Genomic DNA, 19,782 nt, shown 5'->3' with positions numbered 1-19,782 from the left:
CAACTCCAGCAAGTCGCCTGTATGCTGTTGTTTTACCATTGTGTAAAGGCCAAATCCGTAATTCCGTTAGAACATTTCAAAACGACAACACCGTAACCATGTTTGGAAGGCGGCCAGTTCAAATTCCATGGCCGGAGCGTGATCTCACTGTTGGGCCCTTGAATGAAGCCTTTAATCCCAGTTGTTCCAGAGAGAGGCTGATCCTCAGAATCAACCTGGTTCTAGTTCGTTTAGGTGAAGGCTTATTATAAAAATTTCTCACTATGAATCTGGACCATTTTCTTAATTGACTACCAGAATTTATCTTTCTCTATAAAGGTGGGTGGTTGCTTGCTTTTTAGTTTCAGTGTTTAAACTGGCATAATTTGATTACTATTGGCTACATTTTTTATTTCTTTGCAAGCAAGCTTCAGAGTTAGCACTAAAACTGAACTGTAGCAAACATTGAATACATAATTTATAGAGTTCTGTAATAGGTTTATTTGTAGTACATACATTTCAACAGCGGAACTACGGCAATACCTCAACAATAATGCAAAAATTCTTAGAAGAAGCCAAGAAGGAAAGGAGAAAAATACAGTACAGTACATGGAAAAATCTAACGTAGAGTAAATGCGTATTGAGAATCTATCGTTTTTGTCGCCATCTAGCGGTGGATACGAAACAATATTTTAATGACGTGCAGTGGCGCCAGACGGAAGGGGTGTGGTGTCGTGCCGGAAGTCAGTGAGGCGGCTTTTCGAAGATGGCGTCTCCGAAAACATTGCCTAAAGATGCACAAGTAGGTGAAAAAACACTGCATAGGAGAAATATCTTTATTGAATTCTGTACTTATTGATGCGTAATAGCTGGGGATATTTCTGAGAGTTATGCTGTGTGTGAAATATTTCGGAAAGACGGCTTCTTGGTTTGGTATACCAGCAGCTAGCCGGACAGCGGGTATACCGAGTAGTTTTTTGAAGCTGTTGTTTGCAGCAATTTGCCTTGATTTTGTAAAATGTATTTTTTTTTCTATCTAATTGCCTTTTAAATGGATACAAATATGCAGCAGAGCATTAACACTGTGAAAGTAAAAGTGGAATATTTTTCCTGAGTGAATGGTTTTAACAACATGTGAAACCCATAGATCAATTTGACGTAAGCAGGTTTACCCAGTAGTTTACTCAAATGTACCCAGATTCGGAAAAAATAGCTGTTTGCTTACTCCAGCTGCCTTATTTATGTAAAGATATTTACAGTCGTAGTTTATAAGGGGTATTTAATCAGATTACCTCCAGCCAAGAATAGATGCAGCAAGCAATGGGCGAAACACATTTTCGCGAAGACTGGACATGAAATGTACTACAGTGGCATTACAGAAATGATCATCGGTCGTGTCATCGCAATCACGTGACTTTTATTTCGCGGCATAACAGGTCATGATTCAGATCCTAAAGGACATGGGCATCACCGAATACGAACCGCGAGTGATCAATCAAATGCTGGAATTCACTTACAGTGAGTAGCCTGCTGTGGCTTTGCATTTAAATTGGAAGTTGATATGCCGTGAACGGACTACCATGTATCATTTTTGACTGCTGATCTTTAGGGTATGTAACAACCATCATCGAAGATGCCAAAATCTATGCCACTCATGCAAAGAAGTCCAGCGTGGATGCTGATGACATCAGGCTGGCCATCCAGTGTCGGATGGATCAGTCCTTCACTTCTCCCCCTCCCCGGGATGTAAGTTGTTCTCATTCAGTGCCTGGGCTCTAAAAATGCAGTGGCTCTCCTGGATCCGTAAAAACGCGGATGTTTATAAATGTCAGATGCACTGTAACCTAAGTCTTACGTATCTTCACTGTCACTGCACATCGAGCACACTGCCAGCAGTATAACATATGCAAATATGCGTGGACCTGGACAATAACAGAATAGACAACATGCAAAAAAAATATGACACCAAAAACATATGTAGAGTGTTTGTAGAACAGTATAAAATGGTAATAGTGCGACATCACAAAGGTGCAAATAGCAAAATGAATTATGATTGGATGCATGGATCCTATTGCAGACTTTTTAGCCACTACATGTGTTGGATGTTTCACAGAAGACCATTTACAATTGTTGCTGTTTTTTCAAGCTCTTTCATACCATCTTGTAATGTTGTGTATTGGTCCTGTGTCTGTAGTTCCTGCTGGAGGTCGCAAGGCAGAAGAATCAGACCCCCCTGCCTTTGATCAAGCCCTACACGGGGCCACGCCTCCCCCCTGACCGCTATTGTCTGACCGCGCCTAATTACAGACTGAAGTCACTGCAGAAAAAGGTAATGGGGCGTTCTAGAGTAAGACATGTGCTGTTTTAACCCCTCTTTTCCTCACAGGCGCTGATCATTAGCGGTTAATGTAAGGTTTTAAAAAGAAATAACCATCCACTTGGAAATTCATTCCCCTTAATCTAACTGAAATGGTGTTTTACTGGTAAATTGTAGTAGCATGAAATTTTTCAAAGTAAAAGTCCTGTGAAACGCTCATGGTGAACGTGACTTTTGTCTGAAAAGCAATGCAAGTTATGAATGATAGTATATCTTGATCTGGAGTACAGAAGTAGCTTATTAGCTAGCTGACTTCTTGAGAAGAATGGAGGATGAGGACGGCGGCCAGTTTTGCTGCCAACACGGTAGCCAGGGTGTCATTCAGTGACTTGAACTTCCCTCTCCACGCAGACGTCCTCATCCGCAGGCCGGATAACCGTTCCACGACTCAGCGTGGGAGCGGTGTCCAGCCGTCCAAGCACCCCCACGCTCGGTGAGCTAATGAGGGAGCTATATGTTCATATCATTTGCATTATTGGTGTCTGTCGCTTTCACACTAAATATCTTTAAAAAAAAAAATAACTAGCCATGCACAGAGAACCATGTGCAATTCCTTTAAAACATCTGGAGTTATTTAATGACACAAAATGTCACCAAGATCCCTTCATTCTCTAAAAGATGAGTTAGCATAAACATTATTTAAGCAGCCTGTTCATTGTTTACTGGTGTTTCATTTTTTCTTTATTTTGCAATGCATAATATTCTGTTTTTAGAGTATTTTATTTGTGTACTGCACTGTGACACTTTTTTGTCTGCACTTTGTGTGCTGTTTACATGCCCACCGCTGTATGCACAGTCATTTCCCTACAGGATCAATATAAAGTCAGTTTAATCTGATCCTGATTCTAGCCATAGTAATGCATGGAACGTTGGTATCTATAATAATGGCTTAATTGGATGAGATACAGTTTCCAGTGTGGAAGCTTGCATCTATGGAATGGGTGTTTGTCATTGTGCAGTAGCCTTCCTGGATATTACCGAGTAATCTTTGCTGCTTCACTCTCTCACTCTCCCTCGCTCCCTCCCTGCCTCCCTCCACGGGGCCCACTGCACATCTCAGCCACCCCTTCAGTGCAGTCGCTCACAGGACAGCGCTTCACCGTGCAGATCCCATCTTCACAGGCCTCTTCAGCCAAGTCAGGTAAAGGTCTGCAGGATGGGCTTGTACGCCAAAATGGCCGTCTGTCCTAAACTCGCTGTGTGAAAATACTGGTCTTTTAAAATGGTTTAATCGTTAGAAGATGCCCATGTGAACCTGTTCATATAGGTCTCTTGGTTGTTAAAGAATATTAAGTCGTAATCTTTTACCTCGGTGCACATACAGATATGTGCTGTTAATAGAGACTGTCATTTAAAAATTGATGCGAATTGAATCAGTGATCGTTTAAATATCTATTTCAGTACCTGATACTTGTATAGTTTCTAGGTTTTGCTTATTGATTTTTCTCATTATATACTACGGTATATGTATTAAGAGTCTGATTTTTGCCTGGGTCTTAATATTTTGGAATAGGGGGGGAGGGGTTTGTGTTTGGTGAAATGTAATTGGTTACATAATAAAATATTATCACCATAGCTACACCGTCCACGCCCACAGTCCAGAATGTTCTCATCAACCCGTCGCTGATTGGCTCCAAGAATATTCTCATCACGACCAATATGGTGTCGCAGAACTCCACCAGTGACTCCGGCACCCTGAAGAGGAAGCATGAAGACGAGGATGACTACGATGCTTTATGACCCCCCCCCCCCCACCCCACCATAAATTAAGTGTTTGTTCTCTCAGCTGTTAAACTAGAGCATTTTGTAAATATAGTTTGTTTTGAAGATTGTCCCATTACTCTTCTTTTTCCTTGTAACATAAATAACCACATTAGCAGTAATCATTGCAAGTTTTGTACTGAGACATACAACATAACATAAAGACTTTGTGACTTTGTGCCATCAGAAATAAAGTTGCTTTTATGTTGCTACTTCCTATAGTAACTGTTGCCTTTATCGTGCCTTGCTAGGCTGCACTAATTAAGTGTGAGTTGAAGGGTTTTGTAAAATGTTTTTTTTTTCTCTGTCTAATTGCATTTAAAATGGATACAAATATGCAGCAGAGCATTAACACTGTGAAAGTGAAGGACGTTAGCAGCAACACTGTGAAAGTGAAGGACGTTAGCAGCAACACTGTGAAAGTGAAGGACGTTAGCAGCAACACTGTGAAAGTGAAGGACGTTAGCAGCAGCACTGTGAAAGTGAAGGACGTTAGCAGCAACACTGAAAGTGAAGGACGTTAGCAGCAACACTGTGAAAGTGAAGGACGTTAGCAGCAACACTGAGAAAGTGAAGGACGTTAGCAGCAATACTGTGAAAGTGAAGGACGTTCAGAAAAGTCTGCAGCTTCAAAACCCTGCAGGGGACAAAAACCTGCCTCTAAAAGGATTAAAATAGAAGGAAGTGAGAAGAAATCTTGAAGGAACAACAGTAATGCCTTACAGTCGATAAAGGGTTAAATGGGTCTGTCACGCTAATTTGGCCCCTCATCCTGGGAAGTTCCTTGCTTTGCACTTGTAGCGTTCAGGATTGGCTTCAGGCCCCCATGATCCTGCACAGGACAAGTGAGTATAGAAGATGGATGGATGGATGGATGGAATTCCAGATGCACATTGGCATGATCAGAGGAACCTGGGCTGTTTGAGTTGTCAAGCCAGGTTCAGCTTAGTACCAGCCGTACGAGTTTCTGCAATGGTGTGGTTGATTGCAGGGGGGCTGGGGTGGTGTCACTTGGTCCAGATTAAATTCTGTTCACCCTGGATGCAAAAATACAGGACAAATCATGCTCTGTCTTGGTTCAAAATGGGATTTAAAATTTCGTTAAACAAGCCGAGTCAAGGCCCCCTTTAGCAGAAGCCCCTGGGCTTCAGCCCAGGTGAGCCCGTGCATTAAAGCACCCCTATGCAATCTGTGGTATCACTCTTGACACTGGTGCTATTAAGAATTGTTCCAAACCAAAAGAATAACCAGCCAGGATACTGGAAAGCCATGCACTGCTGCCGAGGGTAGCTGCTCAGATTACTGTGATTTGTTAACGAATTACATCTTCATTAGTTCAGTCCCATGTTCAAACCACCTACACCTGGTGAAGTTGAGTGCAAGTTTTTTTTTTTTTTTTTAGTTAAAAAAAAAACAATTCTTATATAATGTACTAATATTTTAATTATAAGTACAGCATAATATTCTTAACTTCATGGTGTATCTTTTGTTATGTATGTATACAAAGGCCTATCCACTGGGGGGTGAAGGAAGCCAAATTACATAGTGAGAGGTACACGCCACCCCATCCAATAGGGTCAATGCCCATGGTTGACATCATGTATTTGGATATTGTAAAGCTAAATTAACAAAAAGGTGAAAAATTGCATTGCAAATAGTACTTCAGTGTCCTTCGTTTATTTGAGAACTATTTTAAGTTTTAATTGTTTTCAAACACATGCCTGTCATATTTTGTCACTGACACGAACTGCAAAAACCACCCACACATTCCCCCTCTACTTTCCCGAGTGAATGGTTCTCTAAAAGCCCCCACTGTGCGCCCACACGATCTCCGTTTTAACTACAAGTCCCAGAAACCCTTGCCTGTAAACACACATAACGTGTCACGTTAACGTCCTCAGTGTCTTTCTGATTGGCCGAGACGCTGTCACTCGTAGGCAGGTGTAGCCACTGTGCGCTCGACCCCCTATCAGACGCCAGCGGCCATGTTATGTCCCCAGGGAGTCGGTAATATTTTTTTGGTGGAAGCGCTCGGAAAGCGGTCTTCATCCCGACTGAGAAGCGAGGTTCCGGCTTTCTGAAAATATCTGACGGTGTTCCAAGTACACGAACCTGTCGCCATGAGCCGTCCGTCCTCAGCGGGCGGCGGGGGCGGAGGACTCGCCGGGAAGGCTGGCGGAGGCAAACACGGCGGCTCTTCCGGAGCAGCCGCGGCCGCCGCTGCAGCCGCCGCGGCAGCAGCAGCGGCAGCAGCTGCTGCGGCGGCCGCCGCCGGAGTGTCGGGGTCTGTGGCCGGCTCGGGCTCCGCCGCGCCTGCCGCGTCCGTGGCGCTACCGGCCGCCGCGCTGCAGGGCCAGTCGGCGGAGCTGACCGCGCTCTTCGAGTGCCCCGTGTGCTTCGACTACGTGCTGCCGCCCATCCTGCAGTGCCAGGCCGGCCACCTGGTGTGTAACCAGTGCCGCCAGAAGCTGAGCTGCTGCCCGACCTGCCGCGGCCCTCTCACGCCCAGCATCCGGAATCTGGCTATGGAGAAAGTTGCGTCCACGCTACCTTTTCCTTGCAAGGTAAGACGCTGCTGGGGACGAGTCTCGTCAACTTTTATCCCCATGAAGTTAAGCGCTGACACCGGCTGCTGGGCTTTCCCAGGCGTTTAAGTTGGCATTAGGGTCGCTTCTAGGGTCAGGGACGGATTAACTAGGGGGGATGCTCGGATCTCTTCATGCACTGAAGAGATCCGCAGATGTGCGTATTATATGCCTAGTTATTAACGTGGGAAATCAAATAATGTGTCATCCATCCATCCATCCATCTGCCCTCTTATCCGAGAAGAGGAGGGGGCACAAAACTGAGGTTGCACCCTGGACGGGATGCCACCCCATCACAGGGCACATTCACCAGCACTCAATCATATTTTACAGGCAAGTTAGATATGCCAGTTTTGACTGACAGCATGTCTTTGGACTACGGGAGGAAAGCAGCTCTGCACAGAGGGAACATGCACCTTCACCCAAGCAGCCCTGGGCTGTGTGTAAGAGCTGTACGCATCGCAACTGTGTGCAGTTGGTGTGCAAGGTCAGAGGCAGGCATATCCCTGCGATCTCCGCAGGTATTAACGCTAGATTCAAAAAGCCCGATTTTGAATTGTTTTGCTTTCAATATACTGTCCGATTTAGCTGTGATATGGTTTACCACTGACTGCGCACGTGGGTGCCAGAGAAGATTAACCCCGGTCCCTGATTTTCGTCCTAGAACTATAGTGATCGTAAACGCGCTTTAATTTTTGTTTTGCATTTTCATAGAAGAGGGGTGAAATCGGTTAATGTTTTTTTTCCCCGGCTGAAGTTAGGGCGGCTCTTATTATTATTTTGTACCCTCCGTGTCGGAGCTGCTACTTGCTTCATGCTGACCCGGCTTACTGATTGCCTAATTTTTCGCCGGGCTCTTGATTGCATTGCCGGGGCATTAAAGTTGCATTCTTGCGGAAGGGGTGTCGCTGGCAGCTGAAAGGCGATCTCTGCCCTCTGGCTTGAAACGGAGTCCCGTCAGTGCTTCGGTTATTGCAGTCTAATCCGGTCCGTTAATGGGACCGGGCTGGAGGGGGTGAGCACTTAACGGCCTGCTTTTCGTGCTCCTCTGTACTGAAATAGCCGTGACTTTTAACAGGCATCTCGGCGTTCCAAACCACCAATTCGGTTTCCGCTATGAGTCATTCAATAAAGGGGAAGGAAAAAAAAAGTTGCATTCTTCAGCTCCTGTCGCGTGACAGCATGCAAATGTCTGCGCTTTGGTGCCTGAAAAGAATTTCTCGGCTCCCAGTACGAAGTAACTTTGCCCTTAAAAGGTGTTTGAACGTTTACTGGGTCACTGAGCGAGACTACTCTTTTTGTGCTGCAGCATACCTTATACCTGTGGAAAAACCCTTCCTTTCAAATTTTTAAGCTCTGCATCTGGCACAAGTTTTCGTAAATGTACCCCAGAGAGTTTGTACCATAGATGATTGTATCATAACCTTCTTTGCATGCTCTCACATGGCACCGTGTGCAGAGGCTGAACGTGTGCAGCAGGGCGCCTACCTGTGGGAGAAGTCCCATCATCCCGCCTCATAATTACAGATAGATGCATCATTTACCATTTATAGCTGAGGTTATGGGGTTCATTAGTGGCTTAGTTGCTGGACAGCTGGTTAGGCCAGATGTTAGGGGGCTCTGAGACGCTGGTCTGCGCGGGGACACGTGCCCTTGTGGCCATTGTCGTGACATCTGTCCTCCTTATGGTCCATGTTCTGCAACCCAGCTGCCCTCCTGCCAGCGAGGGACGTTCCTCTTGGGGAAGCCTGTTGTTTCAGGGTGAGAGAGCCTGGGCTTTTGTTCCCGTTACTATATCTTGCAGGACTAAGCTTGACATTTTGAAGACTTCAGTCCTTGCTCCACGCCCAGAATCTCCTTGGCTTGAGATTACCTTCGCAAATTAATGTTGTGGTTTCTGGTTAAATGCTATTTTACATTTTTAAAGCGCTAAAAACCCACTCCCGTACTGGATAAGCAGTATGGGTGGGATATAAAAAAAGAGAAAACTAAAGTATTTTCAGTCGTCTGTCTCTTCAGTCCGTGGCAACTTCTTTGGGGGGCGTTGCCATGCCGGCAGTGTGAAATGACGGGGATTCTGGGAATTCCCCTGAAACACTTGCTGTCTGCCCCCATTGCTGTTCTGTACCTCTATAGCTAGCTGTGCTGCACACCGCTAATTAAAAACTTAGTGTTTAACTGAGGTGTCCCCCGAGACTCCGCTAGTTAGGCCACTGTTAATTTAGCTAATGTGTCCTGGTCCTGGGAGGTGGCGGACAAAGCGTAATGCGTGGTGTAGTTTATAATTAATTAAGCAGTCGATTGAATCCTGGTCTTGATTTTGCATGCCTTGCTGTTTCTGAATAACCTCTTTCTCGGTGTGTGTTTGTGTTGATGGGGGGAAAAAAAAAATATCCCCCCGCCTCCGAGACCTTTAGCAGCTGGGTGAGTAGAGCATGGAGGTGATGTCAGTTTAACGCGGAGGCACAGTGATTCACGTCGTCATGTTTTTCATGAGGACAGAACAGGCGATGTGATGGCTGTCGGGCATAAATCTATGTTCCGGGAAAACCTAGTGAAGTTAATTGTTTAAGGAGGTTCTTTGGGTGGGTTTCGATGTGCTTCATCCATGATTCAGGGCACTAAGGCCCTGAAGACCTTTCTCGTGTTCAGGAGGACTGCCCCCCAAGGACTGGTGCTGGAGAAAACCTGTCACTCCTTACACAGTCCTGTTGTATTTACATTTTTGATGGGTTTATTACGTGATCTGCACACGTCTTTGTATCCTGATGGTGAAAATGCAAAGGTGACACACAAGTGACGCCGGCTGTCAGATTGCTGGTGACGCACTAGCTGTTTTCTCATAGTGAGGCTGTTAATAAGGCATTGCAGTGTTTAGAAAGTCCAAAATGACTCCATTTAGATTCCAGTAATGGTAACCGCATAGAGCTTTGAATGAATGTGTTCTCAGGGAAGTGTATCGATTTATCAGGTCTGTACTGGCATTTTAGTAGCTGGAAAAATAGTGCAGGACAATCAGGAAGCTTAATATTCCCCATTAATCCACCCGGACTGCCAGTAACCAGCTTAACTGTCAGCAGGGTAAGATGTATGACACGTCCAGTGGTTAATTTTTTTCGGAAATATCGCCATTAGCTGGTAAATGGTGCCACTGTCTGAAATTTAACCCTCCCGCCTCCCTGCAAATTCAATCATGCTTGTTATCTCATGCCTCCAGATGAAGAAGGTTAACGGTAGGTTGGGTAATGGGACAAATTTCCCCCCCCCCACCCTGAACACCCCCCCAAGTCCCCCGAGCCCTTCCTTGACAGCTTGCTGTCCTTTGGCACAAGTACTCCTTCACACAGCTAACGAGGATTCTGTAAAGCACTCGCCCTCAGCTCAGCTCAGCTCATCCCCGGACTTGCTCTGAAGGCCTGTCTGCTTTTCCATGCCTTTCCAGATAATTTTGTACCGTTGCGTTATTTTTCAGTTCAATGTGCACAATGAGACGAATTAATGCATTTATTGACATGGGTGGAACCTAAATTCACAAGTAGATGTTCCACACGGGTGGGGCGGCATGGTGGTGCAGTGGTTAGCACTGTTGCCTCACACCTCTGGGACCCGGGTTCGAGTCTTCGCCTGGGTCACATGTGTGCGGAGTTTGCATGTTCTCCCCGTGTCGTCGTGGGGTTTCCTCCGGGTACTCCGGTTTCCCCCCACAGTCCAAAAACATGCTGAGGCTAATTGGAGTGGCTAAATTGCCCATAGGTGTGCATGTGTGAGTGACTGGTGTGTGAGTGTGCCCTGCGATGGGCTGGCCCCCCATCCTGGGTTGTTCCCTGCCTCATGCCCATTGCTTCCGGGATAGGCTCCAGACCCCCCACGACCCAGTAGGATAAGCGGTTTGGAAAATGGATGGATGGATGGATGGATGTTCCACACGGAAAACATGCTAATTCTGGTTACGGCCGGTTACGGTCAGTCATGATTGGCGGTTTTGGGAGCATTTTCGTTTCCCGATAAAGTATATCAGCTCTGGAGAGATAGTAGTTCATATAAGAGAGGCTGTCTGTCGGCTCCGTTGTATGTTGCTGAAAATACATGCAGCTTGCTAACAGTTTGAGAGGCCGTCATCTGAGTGCGTGTACGGCCGGAACAAGGCAGATACAGCCTCTGAAAGCTAGTCTCCCTTGCGGCATTTAACTTCTTCCAGGAAATTCAGACCAGAAAATGGGTTTTTATTTGCAGCCGTACTTGGTAGTAGTTCATTATGATGGTTAAGATATATATATTGCTTATTGTACATTTTTATTTTTGTAATATTCATTTAATTGCTTATTATTATTCAGACGTTTTGATGGGCGCATTACTTTTGTTTTATAGCTGTTCCTAACTCTTTTTGCAGTTTTAATAGTGGATAATTTCGAATCGGTTTCCGTTGGACCTGCTGCATCGAACTTGCACCAAATCACAGATTTTGTGTACCTTTGCATTCCTAATAGATCAGTCTATTGATACTTTATTGATGGGAAAAAGGAAATTGCAGGTTTCTCAGAAGCACATTTAGACAGTAAAACTTTAATATATTAATAGACTGACAGTAAGTAATAGACAATAAATAACAGTGACGAGAATCTCAGGGAAAGCGTTGCATGGAATTGCATAGGATTGACTTAGAAATTGGTAATATTCCACAGTGGGAACTGCGAAGAGAATGAATGTCTGCCTAAGCAGTTCTGGTCCATTGAGACTGTTGGCCGTCCTGCCCCCTACAGTCTAGTGGCTGGGATGTTTATAACTGTCCCTGGAGCAGAGCGACTGTCTCAGTCTTCGTAATTTCGAGTGCTTTGTCGGTGTTAAGGGATTAATCCTTTATTTGGGGTAAGTGAAACTTCAGGGGAGTAGTAGTGAACAGTAGTCTTGTGTTGGGTGCTGAGTTAAAGCCCCGTTCCTCGGATGCTGTGCTATCTGACGTCTTTTAGCCGGCCGGTCTCCCCCCCCGTTTCCCATCTAGCTGCATCGAACGGTCACATTTTAGACCTAGCAGATGTTCTGCACCCCACCATATGGCGACATAACCATGGTTTACAAGGCCAGAGGTGACCTCCCCAGCAGGTGGCACAGTGGCTAAGGAATAGGGGCTGGCCGGCGATTTACTGGGCAGCAGGGTTCCTGGGAACGGCCGACTCGCTTCTGTGCAGATGAGTGGAGCCTGATAACGAGCGATTTAAACGTGAGATAAAGCATCACGCTCGGCCGCTTGGTCGCTGCTCGTATGACACGCTTCATGTAGGCGAGGGGGTGAGGAGAGGGTGTAAGCTACTGCACATGCGGGGCACGAGCCAGAGCCCAGCCAGACCTTTAGAAACGGTTCCCTCTGAGCCCTGATCCCCCCCCATCCTGTACATGTGTGCGTTATTCCCCTGGGGGGTTGACTGGGGAGGAAGCAGGCGTAGAGGTGTGTAATGGTGCTGTCCAACCCCACCCCCACCCCAGCCTCCCAAATATCTCCCTCTCAGTAGTTCTTCCCTGGGGTGCTTTTTAATTAAAGATCAGTGGGGGAGCGATTAAAACCACAGAGTCAGGATATCACAGAGAGAGGCACCACCCCCACCCCCCCACTAGCCCCATAACCTTCCCTTGGTCTCTCTCTCTCCCCCTCCCTCTCTTTCTTCTGTACCCTCTGACCCCCAACCGCCTCAGCTTTATGTTCCTGACTCTGAACCTTGCACACACATGCACCCCCCCCCCCCCCCCCCCCACACACCACACACACACACACACACAACACACACGCTTAACAGAAATCCGCAGTCTGCGTTTGATGCTCTGTTTCCGCTTGCCGAGTTCATTACCCATTTTCAGCAAAGCGCAACGTTCCCACATTACTGACTGGCACGCACGAACCAGCCGTCCGCTCTCACGGGCTTTGCCATTAAATTCGGAGCTGAAATGCGCCTCGACCCGCATTCGCAGTCCACATTACAGCTGCGCAGGACTGTACACAGCACACCCCGATCGGGAGAGACACTTCTGTGTACTGTTGTGAAATTCAGAGAAACAGAAGCTGTCCTAAGGGAATGTGTTCAGAGACTTTTCTGTAGGTACTGTGTGTGCCTCTGTGTCTAAGAGCGAGGGAAAGAGTGTATGTTTTTAAAAGACAGTCTCACTCTCTCTCTTTCTCTCACTCTCTCTCTTTCTCTCTCACTCTCTCTCTTTCTCTCACTTTCTCTCTTTCTCTCACTCTCTCTCTTTCTCTCACTCTCTCTCTTTCTCTCACTCTCTCTCTTACCCTCTCTCTGTCTCTCTCTCTCTGACACCACACTCTCTTAGATGCACACACACTCACCCAGGTACATGCATTCTCAGATAGTGAGAGACTGTATGTCTCTAGCAGTGTGAGAGAGTGAGTGTGTTGGTATCTGACAGAATGAGAGGGAGTGTGTATGTAACTGAGAGACAGCGAGTGTGTGTCTAGGAGAGAGAGGGTTTGTGTCTCAGAGCGCACATGCACGGCTGGGAGGTGTGTGTGTGTGTGTGTGTGTGTGTGTGTGTGTGTGTGTGTGTGTGTGTGTGTGTGCGCCTCTAAGATGAATCTGGATTCCTTCCCCCCAGTTATATTCAACATTTGTGTCGTGTGGCTGCCTTTTGAATCGTGAACAAAGCCTTTGTCTTCCTGCCACAGGAACAAAGTGGGCTGAGCGTGTGGAGATGCAGTGCGGACACCGCGTGTCTCTCAGGGCGCCCTCATCAGGCACATAGGCATCGTTTCACCCCCCTCTTCTCCAGTGCTAGCCGCTAAACATGGACGGCCATTTTCCACCCCAATGAGAGCGAGTGTCTTTTCAGGATCGGAGTGCAACCCCCTTTCGCCCATCCTGCCTTTCAGCACGGCGCTGCGACAGCTTCCTGGGGCTCGAGGCAGAGTGGGGGGTGGCGGCTGAGCGGGGCCATGTAGAGAGAGGAGAATTCAAAGGCGTTCGCTGGAAAGCAACAAGCCTGGCTCTGCTCACGCAAGGCCCCGTCCTCATGGGTCCCGAGATTGCAGAGGTTTCCAAACACATTCCTCTGGATCCCGCTCACTGGAGCTGCCTGGAATGGGGAGGGGGAGGGGGGGGGGGGGGGGGGGGGGGAGAGAGAGAGAGAGAGAGAGAGAGAGAGAGAGAGAGAGAGAGAGAGAGAGAGAGAGAGAGAGAGAGAGAGAGAGAGAGACAGAGAGAGACAGAGAGAGACAGAGAGAGACAGAGAGAGACAGAGAGAAGGGGAGGGAGATCAAGGGGGGGAGGGGAGATTATGGAAAGAGAGGCGGGGGGGTGTGCTAGTCTGACACACCCCCTCCCCTGGCATCCCCTCTCATGCAGGCACACACACACACAAAATCTTGCGCTCTGTCCTCTCGGTGCCGCGGTCTGACAGGAAGGTATTGCGCACGGCTGGAATCGCGGACCCACGGAGCAGCGCGGCAATCGACAGGAGCTGAGCAGGGCACCCCCCCCCCCCCGGAGGTCACCTGCGAGTGTGCGGGGCAGGATGGACTGCGGTGTAGCGGGGCCAGGAGAGGAAGTTTCCGTAGCTCTTGCGTTCGGCTAGCTGAGCACGTGTGTGTTTTTGTGTGTGTGTTTTTACGTACATGTGCTGGACTGGGAGCCTGCAGCCAGCTTTTATTTTGAAACGGCCGCTGTGACGTTTCATTAACCTTCTAATGCATTAGTGATCCGGCCGAGGTGAAAACGAGCTAAATTGTTCCCGGCACATTCCCGGATGCCGTGCGGAGCCTCGCTGGCATCTGGGGTGGCAGTAATTGGGGGGGGTTCAGTGACAGGCGGGAGGAGTCGTCAGCGCCGTGCGGCTTTTTGTCACAGTGGGGGTGTCGCGCATCTCGGACAGACGGCTCTTTAGCGGCTGAGGCACTGAGGGAGGGCGGCCGGCTCCCTGCAGCGGGTGAAGCAGCGCACGGCTCCACTTTCCGGGAATCGGTTTGTGCTGAGCGAGCACCCGTGTGTGCGGCTGCGCGTGTGGCGGCGGTGGGATGCTGTGCCCGTCGTCTTGCCTGCCGCTCCTGCGGGAGCTCTCCCAGTGGAGGCTGCTCCTCGCATGGCCCCCGTCCTGCCGGGCCCCAGGGCGGCCGGCCCGTGTGCCACACAGTGCCGATGCCGGAGACCAAGGTGAGCTCGCACCCGGGGCTTTTGGGGGAGGGGACAGGAGAATCTCACTTTGACAGGACACACACTCCTCTCTGATGTCGCTGTCCTGCATGTCTGTCCCTCTTTCTCTTTCCCTCTGTCTCTCTCTGATTTTTTTTCCCCCCCCCATCAGTCATTACGCTCTGATTCTCTGGGGGGCGCTGCGAGGGGCCCTGATCTCAGCATAACCCTATCCCTCCAATCCTGTTACGCTGAAGCCGCGTGTCACCTCGCACCTGCAGGCGCTGATGTCATCGGGCCCCCAGGGGAGGGGTGTCGGGTTTCCTTGGATCAGCCGCACTCTCGGACATGCGAGCGGTCGCCTTCGCCGTAACGCGCCTCTGATTAACGATGCCGCGGATGGTGATGTCATTAAGGGGGGGACATCGTGGAGCCTGACCTCTGACTTTTAAGGTCATGGGTTCGTATCCTGTATGGTGAGCTGCTTTAGGGGAGGGATTTTGCAATCTGATACGTTGCTGAAAATGGGGAGGGGTACATTTCGGGGAGGGGGTCCTGTACCATTAATCCCCTTGATGCCGTGGATGACTGTCAGCTCTACTGGGGTTACACTTTACAGCCAACTGTGGATCCCATTCCCGCCGAGGGGGTCCCTGTCCTGGGGGATGCATTTCTGTCCTGGGCATGGGGCTTTTATCCCTGCTCCCCCGCCTCCTTCCGCAGTGGTGGTCCCGCCTCCTTGTTGACGCTCGGATCCAGGCCCAGGGCTCCCTGTGCGCCACATAAACCGGTGAATGTCTGACTCTCTCTTCTTTCTCCTCAGCTATTTGTCTCGGTGCCCCGATTCCATTCCCGGGATTGGAAATAAACATTCCTGGTTTGGCGCGTTTCCGTTCTGACTCTGATCTCTGTGATTCCATGCAGGGAATGTTTATGTGCTGCGGGTAATAGAGCCTCCCCATCGACGGGGGATAGATTGTCTGTTTGTTTATACCCCTTTTCATCTGAGAGTGTGTGTGTGTGTGTGTGTGGGGGGGTGTAGTCTGTCCAGAGACTCCATGGGCTGCCTCACTCATCAAACCTGGGTGGGCATCCCGTCCTCCTCCCAGCCCCAGCTCCATTCCACACATGGCTGGGTGGGGGGGGGTGCAGGGTTTACGTTTTACATATAAGTCTTAGAAAGGGTATGGGGGTGAGGAAGTGGTGTAATAAAATAGGTGTTTGTGGCTGCAGGTGGATTAGCAGCATTGTTTATACCCTGAGCAGTACAATGCCCTAAATGTGTAAAGGATTTTGTTTTATTGGGGCCTGTGTATGTGTGCGTGCATGTATGTGTATGTGTGTGTGTGTGTATGTGTGCGCGCATGTATGTATATGTATGTGTGTGTGTATGTGTGCGCGCATGTATGTATATGTATGTGTGTGTGTATGTGTGCGCGCATGTATGTATATGTATGTGTGTGTGTATGTGTGCGCGCATGTATGTATATGTATGTGTGTGTGTATGTGTGCGCGCATGTATGTATATGTATGTGTGTGTGTATGTGTGCGTGCATGTATGTATATGTATGTGTGTGTGTATGTGTGCGCGCATGTATGTATATGTATGTGTGTGTGTATGTGTGCGTGCATGTATGTATATGTATGTGTGTGTGTATGTGTGCGCGCATGTATTGTATATGTATGTGTGTGTGTGTATGTGTGCGCGCATGTAAGTATATGTATGTGTGTGTGTATGTGTGCGTGCATGTATGTATATGTATGTGTGTGTGTATGTGTGGCGTGCATGTATGTATATGTATGTGTGTGTGTATGTGTGCGTGCATGTATGTATATGTATGTGTGTGTGTATGTGTGCGTGCATGTATGTATATGTATGTGTGTGTGTATGTGTGCGTGCATGTATGTATATGTATGTGTGTGTGTATGTGTGCGTGCATGTATGTATATGTATGTGTGTGTGTATGTGTGCGTGCATGTATGTATATGTATGTGTGTGTGTATGTGTGCGCGCGCTCATTCTGAGTGGATGCCAGTGTTTACTCTCTCTGCTTCTCGCTCTCTCTCCCTCCCTCCCTCCCTACCTCCCCTCCTGTTACCCCCCCCCCCCCCCCCCTCCTGTTACCCCCCCCCCCCCCCCCCCCCTCCTGTTACCCCCCCCCCCCCCCCCCCCCCCCGTCTCTCTCACAGAGGCCGATTGATGCCCTTGCCTGGGCTGCCCTTCTCTCTGGGGAGCTGTGTTTCATTAATACTGCCACCATATTAAAGCGTCCTGCCAGCTGAACTGTGAGACCACGGCGACATTAGCTAATCGCTCGGGGGTGTGATCAGTGCCCCCCCCCACCCCATTCCCTAAGGAGCCCCATTCCCAAATTGCCTCTCCGATTGATGTCTTTTTTTACTTTGTGTTCCCCTTGTCATGCGGAGAGAAAAGGAGGGAATGTGGACCGGTACCGCTTGGCCCGTTTCAAGGCCACATGGCGCAAACGAGAGCTCGTAATTCAGGCGAAATGCGGCCGCCCGCAGTGAGACCTCCCTCCCCCGGGTGGCGCTGATTGATCATCTTGAGCAGCCTTGCGGGTAGCAGCATGATGAATAATTGATGGGGCCGTTGTGGTAACAGTCTGCTGCTGCAGTTTCCCAAGGGTGGTCCGGAACTCTCCAAATGCCCCATAAATGACAAAAGGGCGACACCCACAATTAACGAGCGGGCAACAGGGGTACCGGGCCTGATGGCTCAGGGAAGAGGACGGGCCGTAGAACTTCGCCAGGACTCGTACGGTGGCAGTTTGTTGGTCTTCATTTGCTTGTCCAAGAACATGATGCACTAACATTCGTGTACAGGCTGCACTATTCCTCGCCATGTCCGTCTCTTGCCCCGTGCTAGTGGCCGCCTTGGGAATCCTCTGATGAGCGGTTGGTTTGGTGCTGGCGGGGTCCGGCGGGTCGCTGTCTCTCTCCCTCCATCTCCGTATGGACGTGTAAATAGATTTCAATAGATTCTCCTCTTTCCCCTGTGTGACCCTGAGCAGGATAAGTGGTTGGAAGATGGATGTATAGATGGAAAGAAGGATTATTCTCTTTCACAAAGGAGAAAACGCCATCCGTCTGTTGGGGGCGGAGATAAGGGTGTGTGTGTGTGTGTGTGTGCGTGCGCATGTGTGTATGTACGTGTGAGAGAGAGACCATGAGGACAAAGACAATGTCACCTTTGCTGTCCTGTAAAGGGACAATGCAATTAGTTTTCGCATGATGGACTCGAGTCTTCCCGCCATCAGCCTAAAAACGCGAGCACACAGGCACACGCACAGACACACTGAGCACGACATATGGAGCCACATGCGGAGCGCCGTCGTATCGGCGACTCCATGGATATTAGATTAGCGTCTCACCCTCCTTCCTTTCTCTCCCTCCCCCTACAGTATGCCTCCTCGGGCTGCATGCTGTCGCTGCACCACAGCGAGAAGCCAGAGCATGAGGAGCTGTGCGAGTTCCGGCCGTACACCTGCCCCTGTCCGGGGGCGTCCTGCAAGTGGCAGGGCTCGCTGGAGGCTGTCATGCCGCACCTGATGCACGCCCACAAGTCCATCACCACCCTGCAGGGCGAGGACATCGTCTTCCTGGCCACGGACATCAACCTGCCCGGTGCTGTCGACTGGGTCATGATGCAGTCCTGCTTTGGACAACCACTTCATGCTGGTTCTGGAGAAGCAGGAGCGATACGAGGGCCATCAGCAGTTCTTCGCCGTCGTGCTGCTGATCGGCACCCGTAAGCAGGCCGAGGGCTTCGCCTATCGGCTCGAGCTGAACGGCAATCGGCGCCGGCTCACCTGGGAGGCCACACCGCGCTCCATCCACGACGGCGTGGCCTCCGCCATCATGAACAGCGACTGCCTGGTGTTTCGACACGTCCATCGCCCACCTCTTTGCCGACAACGGCAACTTGGGCATCAACGTCACCATTTCCATGTGCTGAAGAGGCGGGAGACGCCGTGGGATGTCAGCCGCTCGGGCTTTTCTGGAGGAGAGGAGCCGTGCGCGTGCGTGTATGAGTGTGCAGGCGCGTCTGTGCCTTCCTGAATGCGTGATCTTCTTTTGAGGCCAACTTCCTGCCGGATCTAAGTGGTTGGCCCCCGGCTCTCTGGGACGAGGTGTTTACGTGACGACAACAACCTGATCAACCTCCATCGCGAGTTCGAGGGAGGGGACGTGCAATGACAGGTTCATAAATGCCACAGGTACACTGACTGCCCCCTAACCTTCCCCCCAGTCCTGTGTAATGGGCTCAGGCACGCCCCACCAAGTCAGGGGAGTTTCTTTGAGTTCTGCACTCTGTGCTGCCCCTAAGTGTTGGACTTGCAGTACTGCAACAGGCGTAATTTTTTTTTCACTGAAGTTACAGCAAAGCAGTGTTTCGAAAACAAAGCATTGAAACTGTGTGTGGGGTTAAGGGTATTGCACAGGCTGATGGAGACTGCCGGAGGCGCCGGGATGAAAATGGTGATGGGCTTGATGGTCCAGCTACCCGTGGTGGTTTGTGACGGATGTTTGAGTTGCCGGAGCGGCGACAGCGTAAAAACGACGGCTTTTGGTTGTTAATCGTTGATACTGTGTGTGTGTGTGCGTGTGTGGTGATCCCCCCCCCCACCAGCGGGCGTTAGCCCTTGTTGGGAAATTTCCGAATAAGAATGACGAGTTAACGTGCCCTCGCCGTCGCTAAAAGCCTTGTTACCCTTGGTTACTTGCTCGACACAGCAGTCCTCTGCAGATGGATTCCCTGGAGTGGGGTGGGTGGGGGGGGGGGGGGAATGTCAAATCCATTAATGCCGCTTTTTAAAAAGGAGGAGGAAAAAAAAAGACTGGTTTTATAACAAGAAGAACGACTTGTATCGACAAGATGGGGGTGGTGCTTGCGATGTGCATGTTTCATCGTGACCATTACTGTGTTTCT

At 49.3% G+C, this 19,782-nt stretch overlaps 2 protein-coding genes across 2 annotated transcripts; both read left to right on the top strand.

Annotated features, from left to right (window-relative positions):
* The first annotated feature begins 643 nt into the window (after positions 1–643).
* Positions 644–4,329, top strand: taf9 (TAF9 RNA polymerase II, TATA box binding protein (TBP)-associated factor). The gene is made up of 7 exons (XM_048998097.1): positions 644–781; positions 1,416–1,497; positions 1,589–1,725; positions 2,174–2,308; positions 2,708–2,789; positions 3,417–3,497; positions 3,933–4,329. The coding sequence occupies exons 1-7, from the start codon at positions 746–748 to the stop codon at positions 4,094–4,096; spliced, it is 717 nt and encodes a 238-aa protein (XP_048854054.1). The 5' UTR covers positions 644–745; the 3' UTR covers positions 4,097–4,329.
* A 1,750-nt stretch (positions 4,330–6,079) lies between these two features.
* Positions 6,080–19,776, top strand: siah2l (seven in absentia homolog 2 (Drosophila)-like). Its single transcript, XM_048997923.1, is given in 4 exon segments — positions 6,080–6,681; positions 18,254–18,514; positions 18,516–18,731; positions 18,733–19,776. Coding segments are annotated over 4 exon segments (996 nt in total). The 5' UTR covers positions 6,080–6,237; the 3' UTR covers positions 18,808–19,776.
* The last annotated feature ends 6 nt before the right edge of the window (positions 19,777–19,782 follow it).

This window comes from Brienomyrus brachyistius, unplaced genomic scaffold (genome assembly GCF_023856365.1).
Source record: "Brienomyrus brachyistius isolate T26 unplaced genomic scaffold, BBRACH_0.4 scaffold35, whole genome shotgun sequence".
In the NCBI taxonomy this organism is placed as follows: domain Eukaryota; kingdom Metazoa; phylum Chordata; class Actinopteri; order Osteoglossiformes; family Mormyridae; genus Brienomyrus; species Brienomyrus brachyistius.
Note: the sequence above shows the minus strand (reverse complement) of the source record. Positions and strands in the feature narration are given on the sequence as shown.

Excerpts from the sequence above, each read along its gene's own strand:
- taf9 (XM_048998097.1), top strand. The coding sequence starts at position 746 with ATGGCGTCTCCGAAAACATTGCCTAAAGATGCACAA. Across the intron at positions 1,498-1,588 it reads AATGCTGGAATTCACTTACA|GGTATGTAACAACCATCATC; the intron begins GTGAGTAGCCTG and ends GCTGATCTTTAG. Across the intron at positions 3,498-3,932 it reads GGCCTCTTCAGCCAAGTCAG|CTACACCGTCCACGCCCACA; the intron begins GTAAAGGTCTGC and ends TTATCACCATAG.